General features: G+C 45.7%; 1 protein-coding gene across 1 annotated transcript; it reads right to left on the bottom strand.

The window, feature by feature from the left end:
* Positions 1-670: 670 nt before the first annotated feature.
* On the bottom strand, positions 671-4,263 carry Rpl11 (ribosomal protein L11). The gene is made up of 6 exons (XM_032896150.1): positions 4,181-4,263; positions 3,389-3,539; positions 2,333-2,439; positions 2,001-2,132; positions 1,002-1,112; positions 671-739 (listed from the first exon to the last, which is right to left on the bottom strand). Exons 1-6 carry the CDS (start codon positions 4,184-4,186, stop codon positions 710-712), a joined length of 537 nt encoding a protein of 178 aa, XP_032752041.1. The 5' UTR covers positions 4,187-4,263; the 3' UTR covers positions 671-709.
* Between the last annotated feature and the right edge of the window lie 18,122 nt (positions 4,264-22,385).

Below are 22,385 nucleotides of genomic sequence, written 5' to 3'. Positions count from 1 at the left end.
CCACCAGGACATTAGGCGGCTGACTAGAGCCCAGCATCTACCTGGCTGGAGTAATGGCTCACACAGCAGGCTTGCCTGTGCCACCTACCCAGTCCACAAAATGACTTTTGATCACTATTTACAGCTATCTTCACACAAAACAAGCCAAGATTCTTTGTACAAAATTTGAGTACTTACACACCTACTAGTAGTCTAATGATGTTTCCGTGAGACAGATTTGCTCCAGGTAACAGCTATCAAGGGAGGACTAATCAGACATTTGCCTTCCTAACCAGGTGGCCCAACCATCTCCTTTTAAATGCAACTCAACTATGAATAGCAACGTCAAAACTTAAGTCTTTAGCACCACACCAGAAGCTGTGATCCCTTTGCCACACACCCACACATCAAGTCACAAACCAGGGACTCCTGGGGACACTGATCCAGCCCTTGATTACAACCAAATCCAACCCCTAACCAACCCTGTGTTGCTCAAAACCCACTTAAGCTGGGCCTCGGCACCACAGCCCATCTGCAGGGCACTTGAACACAATGCTCAGCTCAGCTGCAGTGAAACACGGCGTCCAGGAGGCAGGCTGCAGCTGCCAGTAATTCCCCTTGGGGCTTTAAATGCTTGAGGTCCCAGGATCTGAGTGTGGCCCCACTCCTTCACAAACACACAACTGTAACATGCATTTCTGAGAAAACTTTATTGGCCTTTGGATAAAGTTTATTTGCCAGGAAGGATGATGCCATCATACTGAAAGAGAAGAAATTTTGTTTTCAGAACAAGCGTCCACAGCAAGAACTGCACAAAAACTAGTTTGACAATTCTGACTCCAGACACCTACACTCAAGACCTTTCCACCACCAACCCTGGGTGCCGTTTACGACGTCACCCCAGTATCCCATCTTTGCACAAGCCACCCACCAAATAGCACTGTGTTCAGAGCTCCCACCCCAGCACCGGCCACCGGCACCGGCACCGGCACCACCAGTTCACTGGGGGAAATCAGCTTTACCTTCTGCTGGAACCAGCGCATGGCCTCCTCTTTGCTGATTCTGTGTTTGGCCCCAATGCAGCCTGTTCTGCGCTTCTTGTCTGCGATGCTGAAACCTGGCCTACCCAGCACCTGTGCCAGAATAACCAACAGTCATCCAGCCAGCCCAGGGCCGGGTCAACAGCGGACAGACAGGACTCACACATTAGAGACCGATCTTCAAGTCATCTAGAAACGTAACAGACTCTGAAGCAAGACCAGTACCTCTGTCGGACGGAAGTGTCGTTAGCTACGCTACCCAGACAACACACCAAGCACTGAACACACATGCCCTGCAGGCTCCTTCCCAACTGGTCTCCAGCCCTGTACCGTCAGTCTCCAGAGAGACCTGATTCCCTTGACCTGTTCTGGCCTCTAGGCACCAGACACACATGTAATACTAACATGCAGGGAGCTCAAGGCCAGCCTGGGCTGTAAACCAAAGACCCTGCCTCACAACCAAAACCTTCAACATGTGTAATGTGGAAAAATGTAAAGCACCCAAAGGCACAAAGGCACACTCACCCCTGGTTCAGAAGCCACCCAGAGCTCTGCCGCCCTAACCGACCTCCCCCTCAGGTCTCACTTTTACGCCTGGCTCTTTGCTCTCACAGAAGCACTGTGGTAACAGAGTCATTTCCACATGAAAACCCCACCTTAGCACAGTCTGTTTCCATGTCTTCCCCACAGAACTCACGTGTGCCAGAGACTAGGGACGAGTGGAGACAGGGTAGCCAATGCCAGGGACAAAGGCAGCACAGGTTTCTCCCAGAGAGCTTTGCACAGCAGAGACCTGTCAACCCTGTACACTTGCTAGAACAAGGCCCTTCTCTCAAGGGGGACACACAGGCAGACAAGACACAAGACCTCAACCCAGCACTACATCCCAACAGCAAGACAGCATGTGCGGACAACAGACAGAGGAGCAGCAGGCCCTCCCCCACAGGCAGCTTGGGATCAAGAAGTCCACATTCCACATACCACATAGAAATCCAGGCCATAGATGCCAATGCTTGGGTCATATTTGATGCCCAGGTCAATGTGTTCCTGAATCCCAAAGCCAAAGTTGCCGGTATCTGAGAAGTTATTCTTCCGTAATTCGTACTCTCGCACCTGAGGAGACATAAACGGCAACCAGGTTATTCCTTGTGTTTAAAGAGCACAGTATGAGCTCAGACCAACACCCAGTAGGTCCGGAGCAAAACCAAAACTCTGTGCATCCCAGCCAGGAGAACAGGCTACCCCTTCCCTTAAACCAAATCATCTCTCATCATCCATCAAATGTTCCCCACTTCCAGGCCAGCCCGCCTCACCTTCAGGCCTTTCTCCAGAATCTCCTCTGCCTTGGCTCCACGGACAGTGCAGTGAACAGCGATTTTCTCATTTCTCCGGATGCCAAAGGACCTGACGGTGTATCTAGCTGCAAGAAGGGAACAGAGAGGTAGGTAACATCTTACTCCCACTGCACGGCATCTAACGTGTTAATCAACCTCACCCACCAACACAGAACAGAGCTTTCCATCTCTAATGTCCCCCGCCGCACTTCAGCTAAGAACATTACAATCCCCAGCGTTCATGACATTAGGCAAGTCAGAGACACAGGTTAGCACCGTTAATATTCCTTGAGAATGTCAAATGTAGCCCAGGCTGGCCTTGACCTGGGAGCAATCTTCCTGTTTCAGTCTGGGTACGGGAGTTACAATCATAGGCTACCAGGCCTAGCTTAACATTATGCTCTAACATACAGGAACTTGCATTCAAAATCCAGAATGGGGTGTGGAAGGGACAAACTGGGAGGCTGACATTGGTAAAAGCCAGTATTTTCAAAAGGCCGACTGTCCAGATATCCTGAGGCTAACTAGCCCAGGCTCACCGGTGGTACTAAAAGGTATCCAATCCCAACAACAGACCACCTATAACCACACTCCCAACAGACCCCATGTTTCGAGCACATTAACACCTCCCATGTGGCCACACAAGGGAATCAGAATTCATTTTAAGGAAGCTGAGGTAGAGCCTAAAGTTAAGAAGCACTGATAGGGGGCTGGAGAGGTGGCTCAGTGGTTTAAAGAGGTCCTGAGTTCAAATCCCAGCAGCACCCACATGGTGGTTCACAACCATCTATAACATCTCACGCCCTCTTCTGTCAAGCAAACAGAGTACTCAGATACGAACATGAATATTAAGAATAAGAACGGATATTCTCTCACCCCAGCAGTGTAATGTATTAACCCTGTTCTTACCTGTCAACCAGGCGGAATACTAGACGTCTACTCTAGCTCCCTCTTAAGTCTATTCGCACTCGTGTTCCGGTTAGATGGACTGAGGCCTTCCATCCACGCCTCTCTGGCTAGCCCATCACCACTCACCTTTGGAAAACACAGGGGTCTGGCCTGTGAGCTGCTCCAACACCTTGGCTGCTCGGGTCAGTCTGTCTCCACTCTCCCCCACGCAGATATTGAGGCAGAGCTTGCGGATACGAAGTTCCCGCATGGGGTTCTCCTTTTCACCCTGATCTTGCTGCAGAAAAGAGTAAACGCAGCCGTCAAAGTCGAGAAGCCAATGTCTTCTCCAGTCTGATCTCTACGGTCCCGAATCCTATGGACTAAGGACTAAAAAGGTCTCAGTGTTTGGGGCGGAGGTGCACTGAGTAAGCCTGAATGCTAAGGCGGTCGATGTTTCTGGGTAATAGACACAAGAGCTTATAGAAAGCCAATCAGACAGGAGAGAATACAATGTAACCTTAAAATGACAAACTACAGGAAACACCGGCCTATGCGACCTGCCCTCCTCCTTCCCAAGCTGTCTGCAAGCGAGCACCAGTCCTGAGTAGGGACCCGCAGATGCTCCCCAGCACCAAACAAGCTTCAAGTCCCCTGGGCTGGGACCCGACAGAAAGCTCGGCACGTTCCGCTCGCACTCCCGGAAGCCCCCAGACCCCGCGTCTGGGCCCTCGGGGCCGCTGACCTGAGCCCCATTCCTACGATGGGCGGCGACGTGACGGGCGAGCCCTGCGCCCGCACAGCCCTGCCGGTCTTAATGCCACCAGCATCGCGGGCTCGGTCCTCCTCCAGCCACCGGCGAAACAGCCCTCGTGGGCTCCGCCGGCCGCGGATGGAGATGGATGAAAGAGAGGCAAAGGCAACTCTCGCCCTACTCACCGCCATGGTGGAGAACAGGAAGAGAGAGTGGGACTTCCGGCCCCGTGGCCTTATGGGTCAGGAGGCGGGATTTTTCTCCTAGGCTGACAAACGAGGTGAGAGTGGGAAAGAGAGGCACGGTTGTCTTGGCGCTGCCTCCTCTAGTGGATCGTCCTCGGAACTACAGTCATCTCGGGCAAAAGACCAGGTCTTAGTTTGTCGGATGCTTTTGAAAACCAGGTAGACTGGTATGTTCTTGAGTCCATCACTTCAAGAACAGAGTCATAGCCGTACTTTAAGTGGACCTTGGTTTGCAAAGTTCCCAGCATGTACGCTGTATTTCAAAACTGGCTGGGGTTGGGGATTTAGCTCAGTGGTAGAGCGCTTGCCTAGCAAGCGCAAGGCCCTAGGTTCGGTCCCCAGCTCCAAAGGGGAAAAAAAACCAAAAAAAAAAAAAAAAAAAAAAAAAAAACTGGCTGTAACTCCAGTTCCAGGGAGACAAATCCCTCTTCTGGCATCTACAGGCACCAGGTTATGCAGGCAGGCAAGCAAAACACCCATATAAATAAAAAAAAATAAGCAAAATTTTCAAAATAAGCTGAGGGCATTTATTTTGTAACAATGTTAACATAGAAGTTATACTAATCAGCGTAGTGGCTTAAATCAGCTGTTACAGTCTGATGCCCTTGTCTTCCTCCTGAGGACACCAGACACACACTTGCAAGAACACATGTGCGGGGGGGGGAAAATTTTCATATAGATAAACTAATAAATGCTAAATAAAATTTGAAAATAGAGTCCTGAGCTGTGAATACAGGCAGATGTGGTTTTAATTCAACTTATTAGTTACTAATTTAAATTATTTCGGTCTGTTTTCTTTCCTCTTGTGTAAAATAGGTACTTCAGTGTCATGGGTTACTGTGAAAATTCAGTGAAGTAGTGAAGTATGTAAGTTGTTACTTTTATGATTAATACAAGCCTAAAATACAACATCCAAGCAACGCTCACCTTCCAAAAAAAGTATTAAACAGGTTAGCTAAAAAGAGAGGAGAGCAGAGATGCAGGAGAGAGAGAGAGAGAGAGAGAGAGAGAGAGAGAGAGAGAGAGAGAGAGACAGAAAGAGACAGAGAGAGAGAGACAGAGAAGAAGGAGGAGGAGGAGGAAGAGGAGGAAGGGGAGGGGAGAGGAGAGGAGAAGGGAAGGGAAGGGAAGGGAAGGGAAGGAAAAGGAAAGAAAGAGAAGAGAAGAGAAGAGAGGAGAAGAGAAGAGACGAGATCTTACCATGACTTACAGATGCATCCGAGACAAGAGCATCAGCTCAGACTATAGGACACGCCCCCTTCCAGGGTTACATTGAATCCTTAGTAGCTGAACTCAAGGCTGAGGACCACCACAATCCACATCCCAGGCAGATGCTGGCCTTCCTTGAGTCAGCCAGTTTCTCTAACAGGAATACATGGGCAAAGAAGAACACATATACCTTTGGTAGAAAAATGGCCTATTCTCTCCCTTCTGTTACCCCCAGTACCCCTCTCTAACCTGAGTTCAATCCTCAGAACCCATATACAGGTAGAAGGAGAGAACTGACGTCTCAAAACTGTCCTGTAACTTTCACACTCCTGCCATGGCACGTGAAACCTACACATGCAAGTAATGATTATTTTGGTTTGTTGAAAAGCCCAGTTATGTTATGTGATTATGTTTTTGTTTCGATCCCAGGCAGGGGACATGGGGTTGCTTCGGACTGTCCACAGCCACTATGATTTGTCTCATGCTCTAGAAGGGGTGTGATTTTTGCAAGCTGTAGATAGTTTGTTTGGAATTTTGGGGGCACTTAAGAGAGTATAAATGCAGGCTGGAGAGATGCCTCAGTGGTTAAGAGCACCAACTGCTCTTCCCGAGGTCCTGAGTTCAAATCCCAGCAACCACATGGTGGCTCACAACCATCTGTAATGAGATCTGATGCCCTCTTCTGGTGTGTCTGAAGACAGCTACAGTGTATTCATATATAATAAATAAATCTTAAAAAAAAAAAAAAGAGAGAGAGTATAAATGCAAGAGGACCAAGCGGGCTGATGACAACTGCTACTCCCTCCACTGTTTCTCCCTGCTGCTGCTGGTCCAGGCTGTTGCATTTGAGGCTTTTGCTGGATTGCTGTATTGATGATAGCTGTTTGGAGATATGATGATAGAGAGGGGATTAGGGTGGAGTAGAGGTAGAGAAGGGTGTTAGATAAATGAACCCCCCCCCCAAAAAAAGCCAAAAAGTCCAGTTATAAGTGACACCTAACCTAGAGCTAGGTAAAATGAGACACATGATTTCCAATGCCATAGAAGAAGTGGCAAGGGAAGAAGGAAGGAATAGTCTGCCTCAGGGTACCACCAAAAAGTTTATTGCTGCTGCTGGCTCTGGGTTCTTTCCCACTCTGCTCCCAGAGGGAATTTCTATTTCTTCCTCCTACTCCTCTTCTCCATTCCCCTCTTCTTCCTCCTCCTCTTCTCTACTCTCCTCTTCCTCTTCCTTCTTCTTTTCCTCCTTTTCTTCCTCCTCCTCTCCCTCCTCCTCTTCTTCTCCATTCTCCTCTTCTTCCTCCTCTTCTCTATTCTCCTCCTCTTTCTCTTCCTCTTCCTCCTTTTCCTCCTTTTCTTCTTCCTTCTCTTCCTCCTTTTTTTGTATTTCAAAAAAGATTGAGGGCTGGAGAGATGGCTCAGTGGTTAAGAGCACTGACTGTTCTTCCAGAGGTCCTGAGTTCAATTCCAAGCAACCACATGGTGGCTCATGACCATCTGTAATGAGACCTGATGCCCTCTTCTGGTGTGTCTGAAGACAGCGACACTATACTCACATCCATTAAATAAATGACATTTTTAAAAAAAGATTGAGAGAATGGCTGAGCAATTGGAAAAGTTGTGAGTGGATATGGAGGTGTCTGAGAAACAGAAAGATGAATGAAAAGGGAAAATCAGAAGGGTCTTTGTTCTCTCATTTTTGGAAGGGTTGCACAATTGCCTGTGCAACTGGAAAGGCTACAGGTGGGGATGGAAGCTCTTGAAAAGCAAGTAAAACGGGGACAAAAGGCTCAGACCTGGTGACTGACAGTGGGAGCTTCTCATAGGAAGAAAGAGGGAAGCCAGCTGGGCTAGAAGGCAGATCCTGGCTCCACCCTGTGCCTTTCACTTTTGGTTTAAGGCTCCAAAGACCCGGGGTTGGGCAAGGAGCCAGGAGAAGCAGTAAGCCATGAGAGTGATAGGATTAAAGAAAAACAACCCGTTTCAAGAGAAAGTTAATCTTAAGCAAAATGCACTGCCAAAGGAGGACCTGGAGGACCTGTTAAAATCACCACTGGTTTTCTGATGTTATTGTAATTGTGCAGTGCATGCCTGCTAATGATGCTGATCATGATTATGAGATAATGTGGTGTCCTATAGAAATGATAGATCCGAGGCATTAGAAAGATGCTATTATTTCATATAGAATGCATTCCCCTCATGTTAAAGTTATTCCCCAAGACTGGAAAGGTTCAGTAACAGTTGCACTAGAAGCCAGTCAGCAGTTACATGGCAGAGGGAGAACACCTTGAATATTGAACAACATAATAGAGCAAAGGGAATGAATATTGTTAAAGATGAATTGTTTGGTTAAAGGCAGTATCCTGCCCTCCAAGAATAGATTCAATTTGATGATGCTGTGGCAGAACAGTGTTGCTTGGTGGCTTTAAGAGTTTGGGATAGGGGTTGGGGATTTAGCTCAGTGGTAGAGCGCTTGCCTAGCAAGCGCAAGGCCCTGGGTTCGGTCCCCAGCTCTGGAAAAAAAAAAAAAGTAAGAAAGAAAAAGAGTTTGGGATAAGGTTTAGGAGCCTCATTCCCTAAGATTGTACAAGGCTCTGAGGAAGCCTTCTCGGATTTCTTGTAAAGCTTGGTTTCAGCTGTAAAAAAAGAGCTATATCGGGCTGGAGAGATGGCTCAGCGGTTAAGAGCACCGACTGCTCTTCCAGAGGTCCTGAATTCAATTCCCAGCAACCACATGGTGGCTCACAACCATCTGTAAAGAGATCCAATGCCCTCTTCTGGTGCGTCTGAAGACAGCTACAGTGTACTTATATATAATAAATAAAAAAGCTATATCAAACTCTGATGCCAGACAGATGCTGATAGAGACTCTAATGTTTAAGACTGTGAATCCTAAATGTAAGAGTTATTAGACCTATTAGTCTGTTAAAGGAATAACCAGCACCAATGGATAAGTGAATAAGGGGGACATGATATTGGCTCTCACAAGCGTCATGCCAATATCATAGGACAAGCTGTAGCTAGAGGTCTCAGGTATCAAAATGCTTGCTTCTTTAACCGCAGGGTATTAGGCCATTCATAAAGATGCTGTGACCAAGTCAGATCTCTAAATGTCTGATGATTTTACTGTGAGAGATATGGTTCTTTCCGCCAGAGAAGGGGAACAAGCCATTTCTGACAGCAATGAGTTCTCTTCAGAAAGAAAGCCAAGTCTTCCGGGTCTTTGCAGAGGTAAAGGGTACCATTGGACTGATGAATGCAGGTCCAAGAGAGACATACAAGGTAATCTCTTGGTGTTGGGAAACAAAATGAAGGGCCTGCCAGCTTGAGGCCCATAGCAGTAAATATGAACCTTTCCCCCCTGGTCAGCCAGGAGATAAGAATCAGGCAGAAAAACCACGAACAAAGCATTGGTAACAAAATAGCCACTGGCATTTATGATCCTTTGCCTTCAAGAGCAGTAGAGATATATAAGGGAAAAAAGGGTAATTATTATATCTCCCTAAGAAAGAAAAAAGAAAGGTGGCTTATGATATCTTCTTTTATTTATTTACTTACTTATTTTTATTTTGTATAAGTACACTGTCGCTGTCCTCAGACACACCAGAAGAGGGCATCAGATCCCTTTACAGATGATTGTGAGCCACCATGTGGTTGCTGGGAATTGAACTCAGGACCTCTGGAAGAGCAGTCAGTGCTCTTAACCACTGAGCTATCTCTCCAGGCCCCATTGTATCTTTAAACTAAGCAAGTAATAACAAGTCTCAAATATTTCACATTGGCTTAGATTAATGTATATTGATAGAAATTTAGGGTTATATTTGTGACAATATAATGAATATATTTCTTAGATATTCTGGGCCTGTCAGCTGAACACTGGATGCCCCACTGAAAGAGAGGAACCTTGGGCAGCCAACAGTCTCTCTCATTCTACAATTTTGGAAGCTGCTTGCTCTACACTTCCTACATACTCAGGTAATATTTACCCTTCTTAGGTCTCTGATGGGGGAGAAGACTACATAGTTGATAATCTTACACTTTTCCTTATTAAAGATTAAAGACGTAAAAACTTAAGTTGTTTAGGACTTAAGAAAATGTGTAGGGTCTAAAAAGATGTTTTTAAGTTGATAAATGTAAGTTATGATAAAGTGATTTAGGTACAGAACTTCGGACTAAGATAGGATAGATAGTGAGGTATTTTCTCCAAGGTTGCCAAATACAGATAAATTTAATTCTTCCCTGCTAGTTCTCATAATTGTTCTTATTGTATATAGTTTATTGATTATAGAGAAAAAGTCATTTTTGAACTAAAAGGGAGAAATGTAGAAGAATTTTGGTTTCTTTAAAAACCCAGTTATGTTATGTGCCATGATATGTTGGAAGTATGTGGTCTGCTTTTTTATTTTGATTTTATAGAGGATTACAGTTAACTGATTGCATGAAGATCTCAGAAGAGACTCTGAATGTTGGACTTTTTAAAAGATTTATTTACTTTATGTATATGAGTACACTGTCGCTGTCTTCAGACACACCAGAAGAGGGGATCAGATCCCATTGCAGATGGTTGTGAGCCACCATGTGGTTGCTGGGAATTGAGCTCAGAACCTCTGGAAGGGCAGCCAGTACTTTTAACCTCTGAGCCATCTCTCCAGCCCAAACTTTGGATTTTTAACTATTGTCGAGACTATGATAGGCTGTGGGGCCTTTTGAAGTTGGACTAAATACATTGTGGATTATGTTATGGCTATAAGTCTATGGGGACTATGGAGTGGAATGTGATGGTTTGAATAGGTTTGGTCCCCATAAAATCATGTATTTGAATGCTTGGCCCTTGGGCAATGGCACTATTAAGAGGCATGGCCTTGTTGGAGGATGTATGTTACTGTCAGGGGTAGACTTTGATGTCTCTTAGTGCCTACGCTCTGTCCAGTGTGGAATCAGATCCTCCTCCTGGCTACCTTCCAAGGACAGTTCCCTTCCACTGCCTGAGAATCAAGATGTAGAACTCTCAGCTCTTCCAGCACCATGACTGCCTGCCACCATGATAATGGACTGAACTTCTTAAACATAAGCCAGCTCCGATTGAATGTTTGCCTGTATAAGAGTTGCCTTGGTCCTGCTTTCCCTTCAAGGCCATGAAACCCAAACTAAGACACAAGCTCTTGTATCTACATATATCACATAAAATAAATTAATCAAAATCAATAAAAAATTCAAACTTAAAAGAATAGTTGGGGGGGTTGGGGATTTAGCGAGTGGTAGAGCACTTGCCTAGGAAGCGCAAGGCCCTGGGTTCGGTCCCCAGCTCCGAAAAAAAAGAACCAAAAAAAAAAAAAAAAAAAAAAAAAAAGCTAGCTGGGGAGGAAAGGATGTATTTCATGTAATAGATTACAGAACATCCTCATGGGAAACTAAGGCAGGACCTCTATGAATGCTGTGTGCTGCTTCTGTGGATCATGCTTAGCTAGCTTTATTATGTAGTTCAGGACCGCATGCCTAGGGAATGAAACTGCCCACAGTGGACTGGACCATCCCACATCAGTTAACAATGGCGACATCCCTCCCACACATGCCCATAGGCCAATTGGATCTAGGCAGTTTCCTCAATTGTGGTTTCTCCCCTAAGGTGACTTGTAGGCTGTCTCACATGGACAATTAAGACAAACCCAGGCACATCCCCAGAATTACATATGATGACCCAAGTCTGCAGTCCCCAGTGCTTGGGAAGTAGAGGGAGGAGGCACAGAAATTCAAGGCCATTCTCAACGCTATACCATGAGACATTTCCAATAAGTAAATAAGAATGACTCAGACTTGTAATAAAAAGATTATCACTTTCCGTTCCCTGAAGAGAACAGTTGAGGATCAAAAAGGGATTGCTTACCACCCAGTGACTGGCTAAGTACCAAGTCAGAAGATGATAATGAAATGAACTCCTCTGAGCCAAACCCCAGGCTGCCCACTCCATGTCGGTGGAATTGAGAAGGAACCCTTCAATGGGACAATGAACTTGACAACTTACTTGTTTTTCTGCGACTTTACAGATCCACACCAGTCTGGGAGGTCAGCATCATTTCCATCTTTGAGATGGGTAAATGAGGTCTCCGATGTCACAGGAACTTCTCTGGAGTTGGGCTTAAACCCTGACATCTAGCACAGTGGCCAAAAGCTACCACGCTGTGCTCTTTTAGCCTCTAGAACAGTGTTTCTCAACCTGTAGGTCTCAACCCTTTGGGTTTGAACAACTGTTTCACAGAGATGCCTTAGGCAATTGGAAAACACAGATATTTACCTTATGATTCGTAACAGTAGCAAAATTACAGTTACGAAGTAGCAGTGAAAATGAATATTTGGTTGTGGGTCACCACAGCAGGGGAAGTGTATTAGAGGGTGTAACATTAGGAAGGTTAGAACCACTGTTCTAGGACTTAGCAGATACCTAATAACTAACTGTTCAAGACACAAGAACAGGCCTCCCCCCTTTATAAAAAGATTTATTTATTTATTTATTTATTTATTTATTTATTTTATGTATGTAAGTACAATGTTGCTCTCTTCAGACACACCAGAAGAAGGCACCTGATTCCATAACAGATGGTTGTGAACCACCATGTGGTTGCTGGGATTTGAACTCAGGACCTCTGGAAAATCAGTCAATGCTCTTAACCACTGACCCATCTCTCCAGTTCTTGGGATGTGCTGTTGTTGTTGATGCTGTTGTTGCGGTTGTTGTTGTTGTTGTCATTGTTTTGAGAGAGAGAGGGAGAGTGTTTCATGTATCTCAGGCTGGCTTTGGAATCCTTAGTACCCAAGGATGGCCTTGAACTTCTGACCCTTCAGCCTCTACTTGGGTACTGGGATCACAGGCTTGCTCTACCACACGTGGTTTGTTAGTGTGATAGATCAACCCAAGGGCCTTGCACATCTCAGGTGAGCACTCCACCAACTGAGATGCATTCCCTTTTCAAAAATCCACTTAATACCTGGGAGCAGTGTTGGACACCTTTCTTTCTTTTTTTTTTTTTTTTTTTTTTTTTTTTTTTTTTTGGGTCTGGGGGTCGAACCCAGGGCCTTGCGCTTGCTGGGCAAGAGCTCTACCACTGAGCTAAATCCCCAACCCTTTTTTGAGCTAAATCCCCAACCCTGGACACCTTTCATCCCAGCATTCAGGAAGCAGAAATAGAGGATCTGTGTTCAAGGCCAGCCTCTTGTGGGTGGGAAGGGGGTCTCTGGGATTGAGCAGTGGTAAGACTGAAACTTGGTTCAGTTCGACTTGGCATCCATCACTGGTTCAAACTGCGAGGGTTTGACACCAGTTCAGTGATTTTAGCCAAGCTGAGGCACAGCACAATCCAGAGGAAAAAAGTTCTGATAACAATTAACTCACTCCCAACTAAATGATGAATTTAAGATAGGTTTTTATTAAAACCCCCTTCAAAGCACATCTGGCTTCTTTCACAAAGATGGGTATTGCCCAAGATTTAGGGTCCAGAGATCACGACCGAGGTAAGCATAATCCCCGTGGGTGTCAGGAGTGGCCGGGCCCTGAGACAACACAGAAGTCACTTATGCTGTTGGAAAGCACAAATGATGTCACTCAGAAGGCTGGGTTTTATGGCACTGCTCAAAATTTAGGAGGAAAGGGTCTGGGATAGGTAAAGCATAAATTCTAAGAGATACAAGCACAGCCTGGCTCAACAGATAGCAAAGGATCACTAGGTTGTAAACTGTATTCGTTACCAGGGAAGACTGTGTAATGGCTATTCCACCCAGTGACTGGCTAAGTACCAAGTCAGAAGATGGTAATGAAATGAACTCTCTGATCCAAGCCCCAGGCTGCCCACTCCAGGTCGGTGTTGTCAACCTGACTACATCTGGAATGAACTAGAATTGGAGGGCTCACCGGTGATCCAGATCTTGAAGCTGGAAGACACAAGTTTCTGACCTGGATCTTGGCATGGAGTCCTTGAGGCACATTGGCCATGAAAAGCCTAGGCTCAGGCAAGGTAGTGCACAGCTTTAATCCTAGGAGACTGAGGCAAGGAGCTCTCGGAGTTCAAGGTCAGCCTGGGAAAAAGCAAGCTCCAGATCCAGTCATGGTGGTCCGCACCTTTACTCTGGGCCACACCTTCTGCTGGAGACCAATATACAGAGATTGGAAGAAGAAAGAATCTTCCCTGCTTGCACTTCCTTGCCAGCACATCCGTTGGAACCCACTTCTTCAGAAGACCAGCTCAAACAGCCAGCCTTGTGGGACAGAGAAACTACTAGACTCTTGGACTTCCCGTCCACAGCTGCCCCTTGTTGGGTTAGTTGGGCTACAGACTGTAAGTCATCAAAATAAACTCCCTAAATATAGAGAGACATTCCATAAATTCTGTGACTCTAGAGAACCCTGACTAATCCAACAGGTAAATCTCCTTCCCTTTTTTTTTTTTTTTTTTTTTGCGCTGAGAACTGAACCCAGGGCCTTGCACTTGCTAGGCAAGCGCTCTACCACTGAGCTAAATCCCCAACCCCTATCTCAGATAGAAGATTGTGTGTTTACCTTTCCTGGCTTGTCTGGCGCTTATCTATGTACATGAGGACCTCTGCCCTCTACAAGCCTCGTCTAAGCTCCAGGATGGACAGACAGCTATATAGACTCTATCTCAAAAATTAACAACAACAACAACAACAGCAACAACAACAAAAATAGATTGTGAACTGGGTTACGTTTGTAATTCCTACTTCCTAGAAGGATAAATTCCTACTTCCTGGAAGTCGGGGCATTGTGCACTCAAGGCCAGCCTGGTCAGCATAGCAAGACTGTTTCAAAGTATAAGAAGGGAGGGCTGGAGAGCTGGCTCAGTGGTTAAGAATGATTAAGAACATGGGTTCAATTTCCAGCACTCATATGGTAGCCCACAACTGTTTCTGGGGGATCTAATGTTGTGGGCCTGTAAGTAGTACACAGACAACATGCAGAGGCAAAATACTCAAGCACATAAAATAAAAGAGAAAAAACTAACACACACACACACACACACACACACACACACACGCATATTATATATTTAGAAGTTGAGGACAGCTCAGCAGTCAAGAGCTTGCCTAGCATGTACAAGGTCTTAGGTTGAATCACCAAGACACACAAAACCAAACACTAGGTTATTTTTTTTTAGATTTATTTATTTATTATATATAAGTACACTGTAGCTGTCTTCAGATACACCAGAAGAGGGCATCAGATCTCTTTACAGATGGTTGTGAGCCACCATGTGGTTGCTGGGAATTGAACTCAGGACCTCTGGGAGAGCAGTCGGGTGCTCTTAACTGCTGAGCCATCTCTCCAGCCCTAGGTTATTCCTTTTTAACTTTGTTTGACACTGTAGCTCAAGCTGGTCTTGAGCTTTAAGCCTCTGGAGTCAGACCTGAGCCACCAGGTCCACCTTATAAAATTAAGACAGAACTGACTTCTCCATCATGGCACATAATCTTTTTTTTTTCCTTTTTTTCTTTTTTCTTTTTTTCAGAGCTGGGGACCGAACCCAGGGTCTTGCGCTTGCTAGGCAAGCGCTCTACCACTGAGCTAAATCCCCAACCCCATGGCACATAATCTAAGCCAGTAGTTTTTGTTTTTTTTTAAAGATTTATTTATTATATGTAAGTACACTGTAGCTGTCTTCAGACACAACAGAAGAGGGCATCAGGTCTCATTACAGATGGTTGTGAGCCACCATGTGGTTGCTGGGAATTGAACTCAGGACCTCTGGAAGAGCAGTCAGTGCTCTTAATCACTGAGCCATCTCTCCAGCCCAAGCCAGTAGTTTTTAACCTTCCTAATATTGTGAGCCTTCAATACAGTTCCTCATGTCGTGGTGACCCCCACCATAAAATTATTTTGTTGTTACTCATGTGATGGTATGTATATGCTCAACCCAGGGAGCAGCACTATTAGAATATGTGGCCCTGTTGGAGGGGATGTGGCCCTGTTGGGATAGGTGTGTCACTGTGGGTGTGGGCTTTTAAGACCCTCATCCTAGCTGCCTAACAGTATTCTGCTAGCAGCCTTCAGAGGAAGATGTAGAACTCTCAGCTCCTCTTGCACCATGCCTGTCTGGATGCTGCCATGCTCCCACCTTGATAATAATGGACTGAACCTCTGAACCTGTGAGCCAGCCCCAATGAAATGTTGTCCTTTTTAGAGTTGCATTGGTTATGATGTCTGTTCACAGCAATAACACCCAAACTAAGACATTTTATTTTTTTTAAAGATTTATTTATTTTATTTATATGACTACACTGTAGCTGTCTTCAGACACACCAGAAGAGGTCATCAGATCCCATTACAGATGGCTGTGAGCCACCATGTGGTTGCTGGGATTTGAACTCAGGACCTCTAGAAGAGTGGGCACTGTTCTTAACCGCTGAGCCATCTCTCCAGCCCACTAAGACCTTTTATAACTGCAGTTTTGTTACTAATGAATAATAATCCAAATATCTGATATGAGACCCCTGCTTGACCCTCGAGGGTCGCTACCCACAGGTTGAGAAGCACTGATCTAAGCTGATTTGGAATTTATTTCCATTCTCTCTATCTCTATCTCCTTTTCATCCTTCCCTCCCTTCCTCTATCACTCCCCTCCCCCTTTCCTGATTTCTTCAAAAGCTGGACAGAGAAAAAAAAAAAAAAAACCAAAAAACACAAAACACTCCGAATGACTCACCTGCCTTCCCTGTTTCCAAGTCCTATTCTACTGCAGAGTTCTCTGTGTCTCTCCACACAACTCTCGTGTCCTGGTTGACAAGTAAGGTGTTCGCTTCATTCTGACATTGCCAGTAAGAACCGGTTAAGATCGCTGAGCAACGCTTGCGGTTCTGTTTACTGACACTTCTTTGAGATCAGTTTAGCATCAGCTCTCTTTCTCTCAGTGATACCAGGGGCACCACCCACACCTCAGCACCAAGGACAGTGCTCAGCACCGCGGTCAGAGTTGCAGGCGGAAACCTAACAAATTCATCATTGGCTGCTGTGCAAATCTTCCCCAGGGCCACTGGACAGCATGCATCAGAAAACTCAAAAATAATTGTTTCATTAGGAATTGTTTCTAGTTAAGTGATCTAGAATACACGTGACGATTTCTCAACCAAGAATCTTAGAACAGTTTTTTAAAAAGATTTATTTATTTATTTGTTTACTTATTTACTTATTATTTTTGTTTTTTTTTTGTTTTTTCGGAGCTGGGGACCGAACTCAGGGCCTTGCGCATGCTAGCATTCTTTTTTTTTTTTTTTTGTTTGTTTGTTTTTTTGTTTCTTTTTTTTTTTTTTGGGGCTGGGGACCGAACCCCGGGCCTTCCGCTTCCTTGGCAAGCGCCCTACCCCCGAGCTAAATCCCAACCCCTCTGAGCTAAATCCCCAACCCCTTACTTATTATATTTAAGTACACTGAAGCTGTCTTCAGACACACCAGAAGAGGGCATCAGATCTCATTACAGATGGTTATGAGCCACTATGTGGTTGCTGGGATTTGAACTCAGGACCTTTGGTAGAGCAGTCAGTGCTCTTAACCACTGAGCCATCTCTCCAGCCCTTAGAACAGTTTTTAATAAAATTAAAAATGAGTCAGAGCTGGGCACATGCCTTTAATCCCACCACTTGCCTTTAATCCCAGCACTCAGGGTGCAGAGGCAGGTGGATCTCTGGATTCAAGACCAACTGTTTCAGAACAGCTAGGGGAACACAGAGAAACCTTGTCTCAAAAACAACAACAATAACAACACCAAAAAAACAAAAACAAAAACAAAAAACAAAAAAACAAACCAATAACCACACCCGCAGAACCAAGGTTGGAATTCAAGTCGACTCTACAATTCTTGTCCAGCTCCATCTCCCAGTAAATTCCTAGCTGAAGAAATGAAGGAGGGGTGGGAGGCCTGAAGCCCCCACCGTCATCTCTGTGGTCCCAGCAGCCAGTGCTGGGTCGTACAAGCAGCAGGACATGGGGGAGGAGTAGGCGGAAGATGAGCTAGAGTGGTCTGTCTGTCTAGAAAGGAGGGTTGCTGCAGGACTCAGGTCACAGCCCCCGCCTTGAGTCTATGGGTGTTTTCTCTGGAAGTTCTGGAATAATCCACACAATCAGTTCCTAGGAACCGGGCTGTGTACTTGGAAACAAACCTTGGCCACTGGGAGAAGCCGGCCTGATTAGAGTTCTGGGTTTGTCCCGTCCTTCAGCAGGTCCCTTCGTCTACGGAACCTTGTCGTAGTTGGAGTACCTATTACTGCAACATAACACCATGACCAAAAGCAACTTGGGGACAAAAGGATTTATTTCAACTTACAAACCCTGGGTCACACCCCATCACTGAGGGCAGCTAGGGCAGGAATTTAAGGCAGGAACTGAAGAAGAAGCCGTGCCATGGCTTGCTCAGTCTGCTTTCTTTTTCTAAATCCAGGACCAACTGCCTGGGGATGGCCCCTCCCACACCAATCAAGAAAATGTTCACAAGGCTGGCCCACCCACCGGACTGGTGGGGGAATTTTCTCAACTGAGGTTTCCTTTTCTAAAGATGATTCTACATTGTGTCAAGTTGACATAAAACTAGCCAACAAAACCCTATTCCTACTTATCTGTCAGTACTGCTGTGATCCAGGGAGGTCTAGGGAACTCCCTAATCACCCTTTCTAAAATCCTAAGGATGCTGCTAATGGGTCCTTTAAATTTTCCATGAAAAGGTAGAAATACTTGGGGGTTGGGCTGGAGAGATGGCTCAGCGGTTAAGAGCACCCAACTGCTCTTCCAGAGGTCCTGAGTTCAATTCCCAGCAACCACATGGTGGCTCACAACCATCTGTAAAGAGATCTGATGCCCTCTTCTGGTGTATCTGAAGACAGCTACAGTGTACTTGTATATAATAAATAAATAAATCTTAAAAAAAAAAAAAGAAAAAGAAACACTTGGGGGCGCTCTCATTACAAAAAAAAATTGCTCTTTGGGCTGGAGAGATGGCTCAGAGATTAAGAGCACTGTCTGCTCTTCCAGAGGTCCTGAGTTCAATTCCCAGCAACCACATGGTGGCTCACAACCATCTGTAATGGGATCTGGTGCCCTCTTCTGGCCTGCAGGTGTACATGCAGGTGGAATGCTGTATACAAAATAAATAAATCTTTAAAAAAAATTGTTCTTACAACCATGGAAATTAATAAGAAGGGACGTTTTGAGAGTGGACTGTTATGACAATATTTTCTCTGTGGTTGTTGTTGTGGTGGTGGTGGTTGTTGAACAAGGTACCGTGTGGCCCAGACTAGCTTACTTACTATGTAGCCCAGGATGCCCTTGAACCCCTAAGCACTGAGATCACAGCCACCATGGCACACATCTAGCATATGTGGCACTAGAAATTGAACCCAGGACCTTCTTCATCCTAGGCAAGCACTCTCCTGACTGAACCCTACACTCAGCCTCTCCTTCATAAGTCCTCTTGGCCTCTGCTCTGCCGCTCCGGTTCCACTCTCAGCCCTAACAGCAAACCTCCCGGAGAAGCCAGCTCCCCGCCCCCTGGGTCCCGTTTGGAGATGCTTCAGCAGCCTGCTAGGTGCAATCCTGAGGCTCCCCACGTCTGTTTGTCCCTCAGAAGCACTGTCCTGCAAGCTGAGGTCTGCCGCCAGCAGGCTGTCACGTCTCCCCAGCCTCGTCAGCTACTTCCGTCAGGAGAGCACACCTGGCTCCATCTTGAGCTGGAATCAGAAGCAGAAAGGTCATACATACATTTCTCTCTTTCCCTCTTTCCTCCGTGTTCTTTCTCGTGTGTGTGTGTGTGTGTGTGTGTGTGTGTGTGTGTGTGTGTGAGCTGCATGTGTGGACAGATGTTCACGGAGGCCAGAAACAGTGTCGGGTGTCTTCCTCAGTTGTTCCACCTTACTCTCTGAGACAGAGGCTCACTGGCTCCAGGGATCCCTGTCTCTCTCTATGCGGCGCCTGAATCAATCACAGCCACATGCCCAGCTTTCTGAATGGGCGCTGGGGTTCTGAAGTCAGACGGTCACACCTGCCTGATAAGCAGCACTTCGCTGCCAATTGAGCCATCACCTGAGTCCCCGTAACAGTTCTTTTTAAAATCTGAGCACATCTGTTCGTTTGTTTTGTTTGCATGTGTGCATGAAGGAGTCGGAGGACAACTTGCAAAAGTTGGTTCTCTGTCTCCACTGTGCAGGTCCTGAGAATCGAACCGAGGTCCTCAGGCTTGGTAGCAAACTGCCTTTACCTGATGAGCTATCACCAGCCCCTTCTGTAACGGTTCTGTTTCCAAAGATTTACTTATGTTTATTTTGTGTGTACGGGTATTTCACCTGCATGAATATCTGTGCATTATGTTCCTGCCGTGCTGGAGGAAGCCAGAAGAGGGCAGTAGAGCTCCTGGACTTTCAGATGTTTGTGAGCCGCCATGCTGGGAATTGAACCCTGGTCCTGTAGAAGAACAGCCAGTGTTCTCAACCACAGAGCCATCTCTCCAGCCCCACTTTAACTTTTTAAGACAGGGTTTCTCTGTGCAGTCCTGGCTGTCCTGGGACTTGCTCTATAGACCAGGCTGGCCTTGAATTCTGCCTTGGCTCTGTCTCCTGAGTGCTGGAATAAAAGGCATTGTGCTACCACCAACTAGCTCTCTTCAGTAATTCTTTTCTCTTTTTAAATTGTATTTTTATTTACATTTTAAATGTTATCCCATTTCCCTTCCAGAAATCTGCTATCCCACCCCCAACCCCTTTAGTAATTCTTAATTGACTGTTTAAAGCCTGGCTTTGTTTTGTTTTGGTTTTTTTTGTTTTTTGTTTTTTGTTTTTGAACTGTCAGAGTACATTTGAACTTCTATTACAAAATCCCATAAACGGGGGGCTATGACTAATAGAAGCTTAACCTTTATCTATTCTAGAGCATGAGAAACTGAAGATCAAGGTGCTGGTAGATCGGGTGACTGGTGTGCACAGGGTGGAAGGGACAAAGGGGCTCCTCTCCCTGGGGTCTCCTTCACAAGCACTAAGTCCAGGGCTCTCCTGACTTTGTCAGTTTTCAAAGGTTTCATCTCAGTTGGGCATGGTCCCGCTTTCCTTAATCCCTGCATTTAGGAAGCAAAGGCAGGAGGATTGCCATAAAAAACATTTTTTTAAGGATTTATTTATTTTATGTATATAAGTACACTGTAGCTGTCTTCAGACACACCAGAAGAGGGCATCAGATCCCATTACAGATGGTTGCGAGCCACCGTGGGGGTACTAGGATTTGAATTCAGGACCTCTGGAAGAGCAGTCAGTGCTCTTAACCACTCCCTGGATTGCCACAGATTTAAGGCCAGCTTGGGCTATGTAAAAGTTTTAGACTACAGTGTGAGACTTGTTCCAATAATAAAAATGGTATAATCCAGAGAAAAATCTCAGATTCGAGCATAATTTCATGAATGGAGGGGACGTGTTTTTTTTTTTTTTTTTTTTAAGATTTATTTATTTTATGTTTGTGAGTACACTTAGCTGTCTTCAGACACACCAGAAGAGGGCATCCGATCCCATTACAGATGGTTGTGAGCCACCATGTGGTTGCTGGGATTTGAACTCAGGACCTTTGGAAGAGCAGTCAGTGCTCTTAACCACTGAGCCATCTCTCCAGCCCTTTTTTTTTTTTTTTTAACATTTTTTTTTTTTTTTTTTTTTTTTCGGGGCTGGGGACCGAACCCAGGACCTTGCGCTTCCTAGGCAAGCGCTCTACCACTGAGCCAAATCCCCAACCCCTGAGGGGACGTGTTTTGTATCAGGAGTCAGGGACTCACTCTTGGATGGTTAAGTTGGCACTGAATGTGGTTATTTTGGGAACTGCAAGCTGTCATTGACTGTCACCTGTGGCGCATCTGCCTATAGCCAGTTTACATTTGCTCTGACTTGATGCCATGCCCTTACCTCAGGTTTCTCCCGAGTCTCCAGCTTAACAACCATGTGAAGCTAGGCTTAGTGGTGCTCACCTCACGACCTAACACTGAGGGGAGAGAGGCAGGAGGACCAGGAAGTCCAGGTCATCCTTGGCTACATGGTGAGTTGGAGGCCAGCCTGGGCTATGTGAAACTGTCTTTTTTTTTTTAAAGATGTATTTATTTTATGTATGTGAGTACACTGTAGCTGTCTTCAGACACACCAGAAGAGGGCATCGGATCCCACTATAGATGGTTGTGAGCCACCATGTGGTTGCTGGGATTTGAACTCAGGACCTCTGGAAGAGCAGTCAGTGCTCTTAACCTTTGAGCCATCTCTCCAGCCCTTTCCACTTCTTTTTATGTGGCATACGTGTGTTTCTAGATACGTGCATGATGTGCATGTGTGCAGAGGTCAGAGGACAGGCTTTGGAAGTGGGTTTTCCCTTCCCACCATGGAGGTCCCGAGAACGGATCTCAGTACAGGCTGGTGGAAAGGAAGCCCTGCCGGGCGGAGCTGTGTGTCCAGACCGCAGTGGTTTTCCGGTTAACTATTTACTTTTTCTAGTGAGCTCCGGGTCAGTCCCTGCTTTCCACCATGGCTCTTGACTTGTACGCTTACTCATTATTTTATCTCATTGTGTTTTATTTTCTGTTGCCAGAGACAGAATCCAGGGCCTTGCACATGACGAGCAATTGAGTTACCATCCAGTCACATCCCAAACTATTGAAGCCAACTGTTTGCCTCTTGCCTCCCGTTTCATTTTCAGTTGGGAAAAAGGGGAGAGCTAAGCAAAGACACACACATACACACAGGCACACACATGCGAACACACACATATACCACACACGCACACACACATACACACACAATGCACACGTAGACACAGCAGACACAGGCACAAACAGACATATACACCACATACATGCATGCACAAACATGTGCACATACATATATACCATACACATGCGCACACATGGGTATACACAGATGCACACAC

This window comes from Rattus rattus, chromosome 1 (assembly GCF_011064425.1).
Source record: "Rattus rattus isolate New Zealand chromosome 1, Rrattus_CSIRO_v1, whole genome shotgun sequence".
Taxonomy (NCBI): Eukaryota; Metazoa; Chordata; class Mammalia; order Rodentia; family Muridae; genus Rattus; species Rattus rattus.
This window is presented reverse-complemented; position numbering and strand designations above follow the sequence as displayed.

Bases quoted from the DNA above. Each gene is read 5' to 3' on its own strand.
- Rpl11 (XM_032896150.1), bottom strand. The intron at 2,440-3,388 runs GTGAGTGGTGAT...CCCTTCTTGCAG, and splicing joins GACCCCTGTGTTTTCCAAAG to CTAGATACACCGTCAGGTCC. The intron at 2,133-2,332 runs GTGAGGCGGGCT...ATGTCTCCTCAG, and splicing joins TTCTGGAGAAAGGCCTGAAG to GTGCGAGAGTACGAATTACG.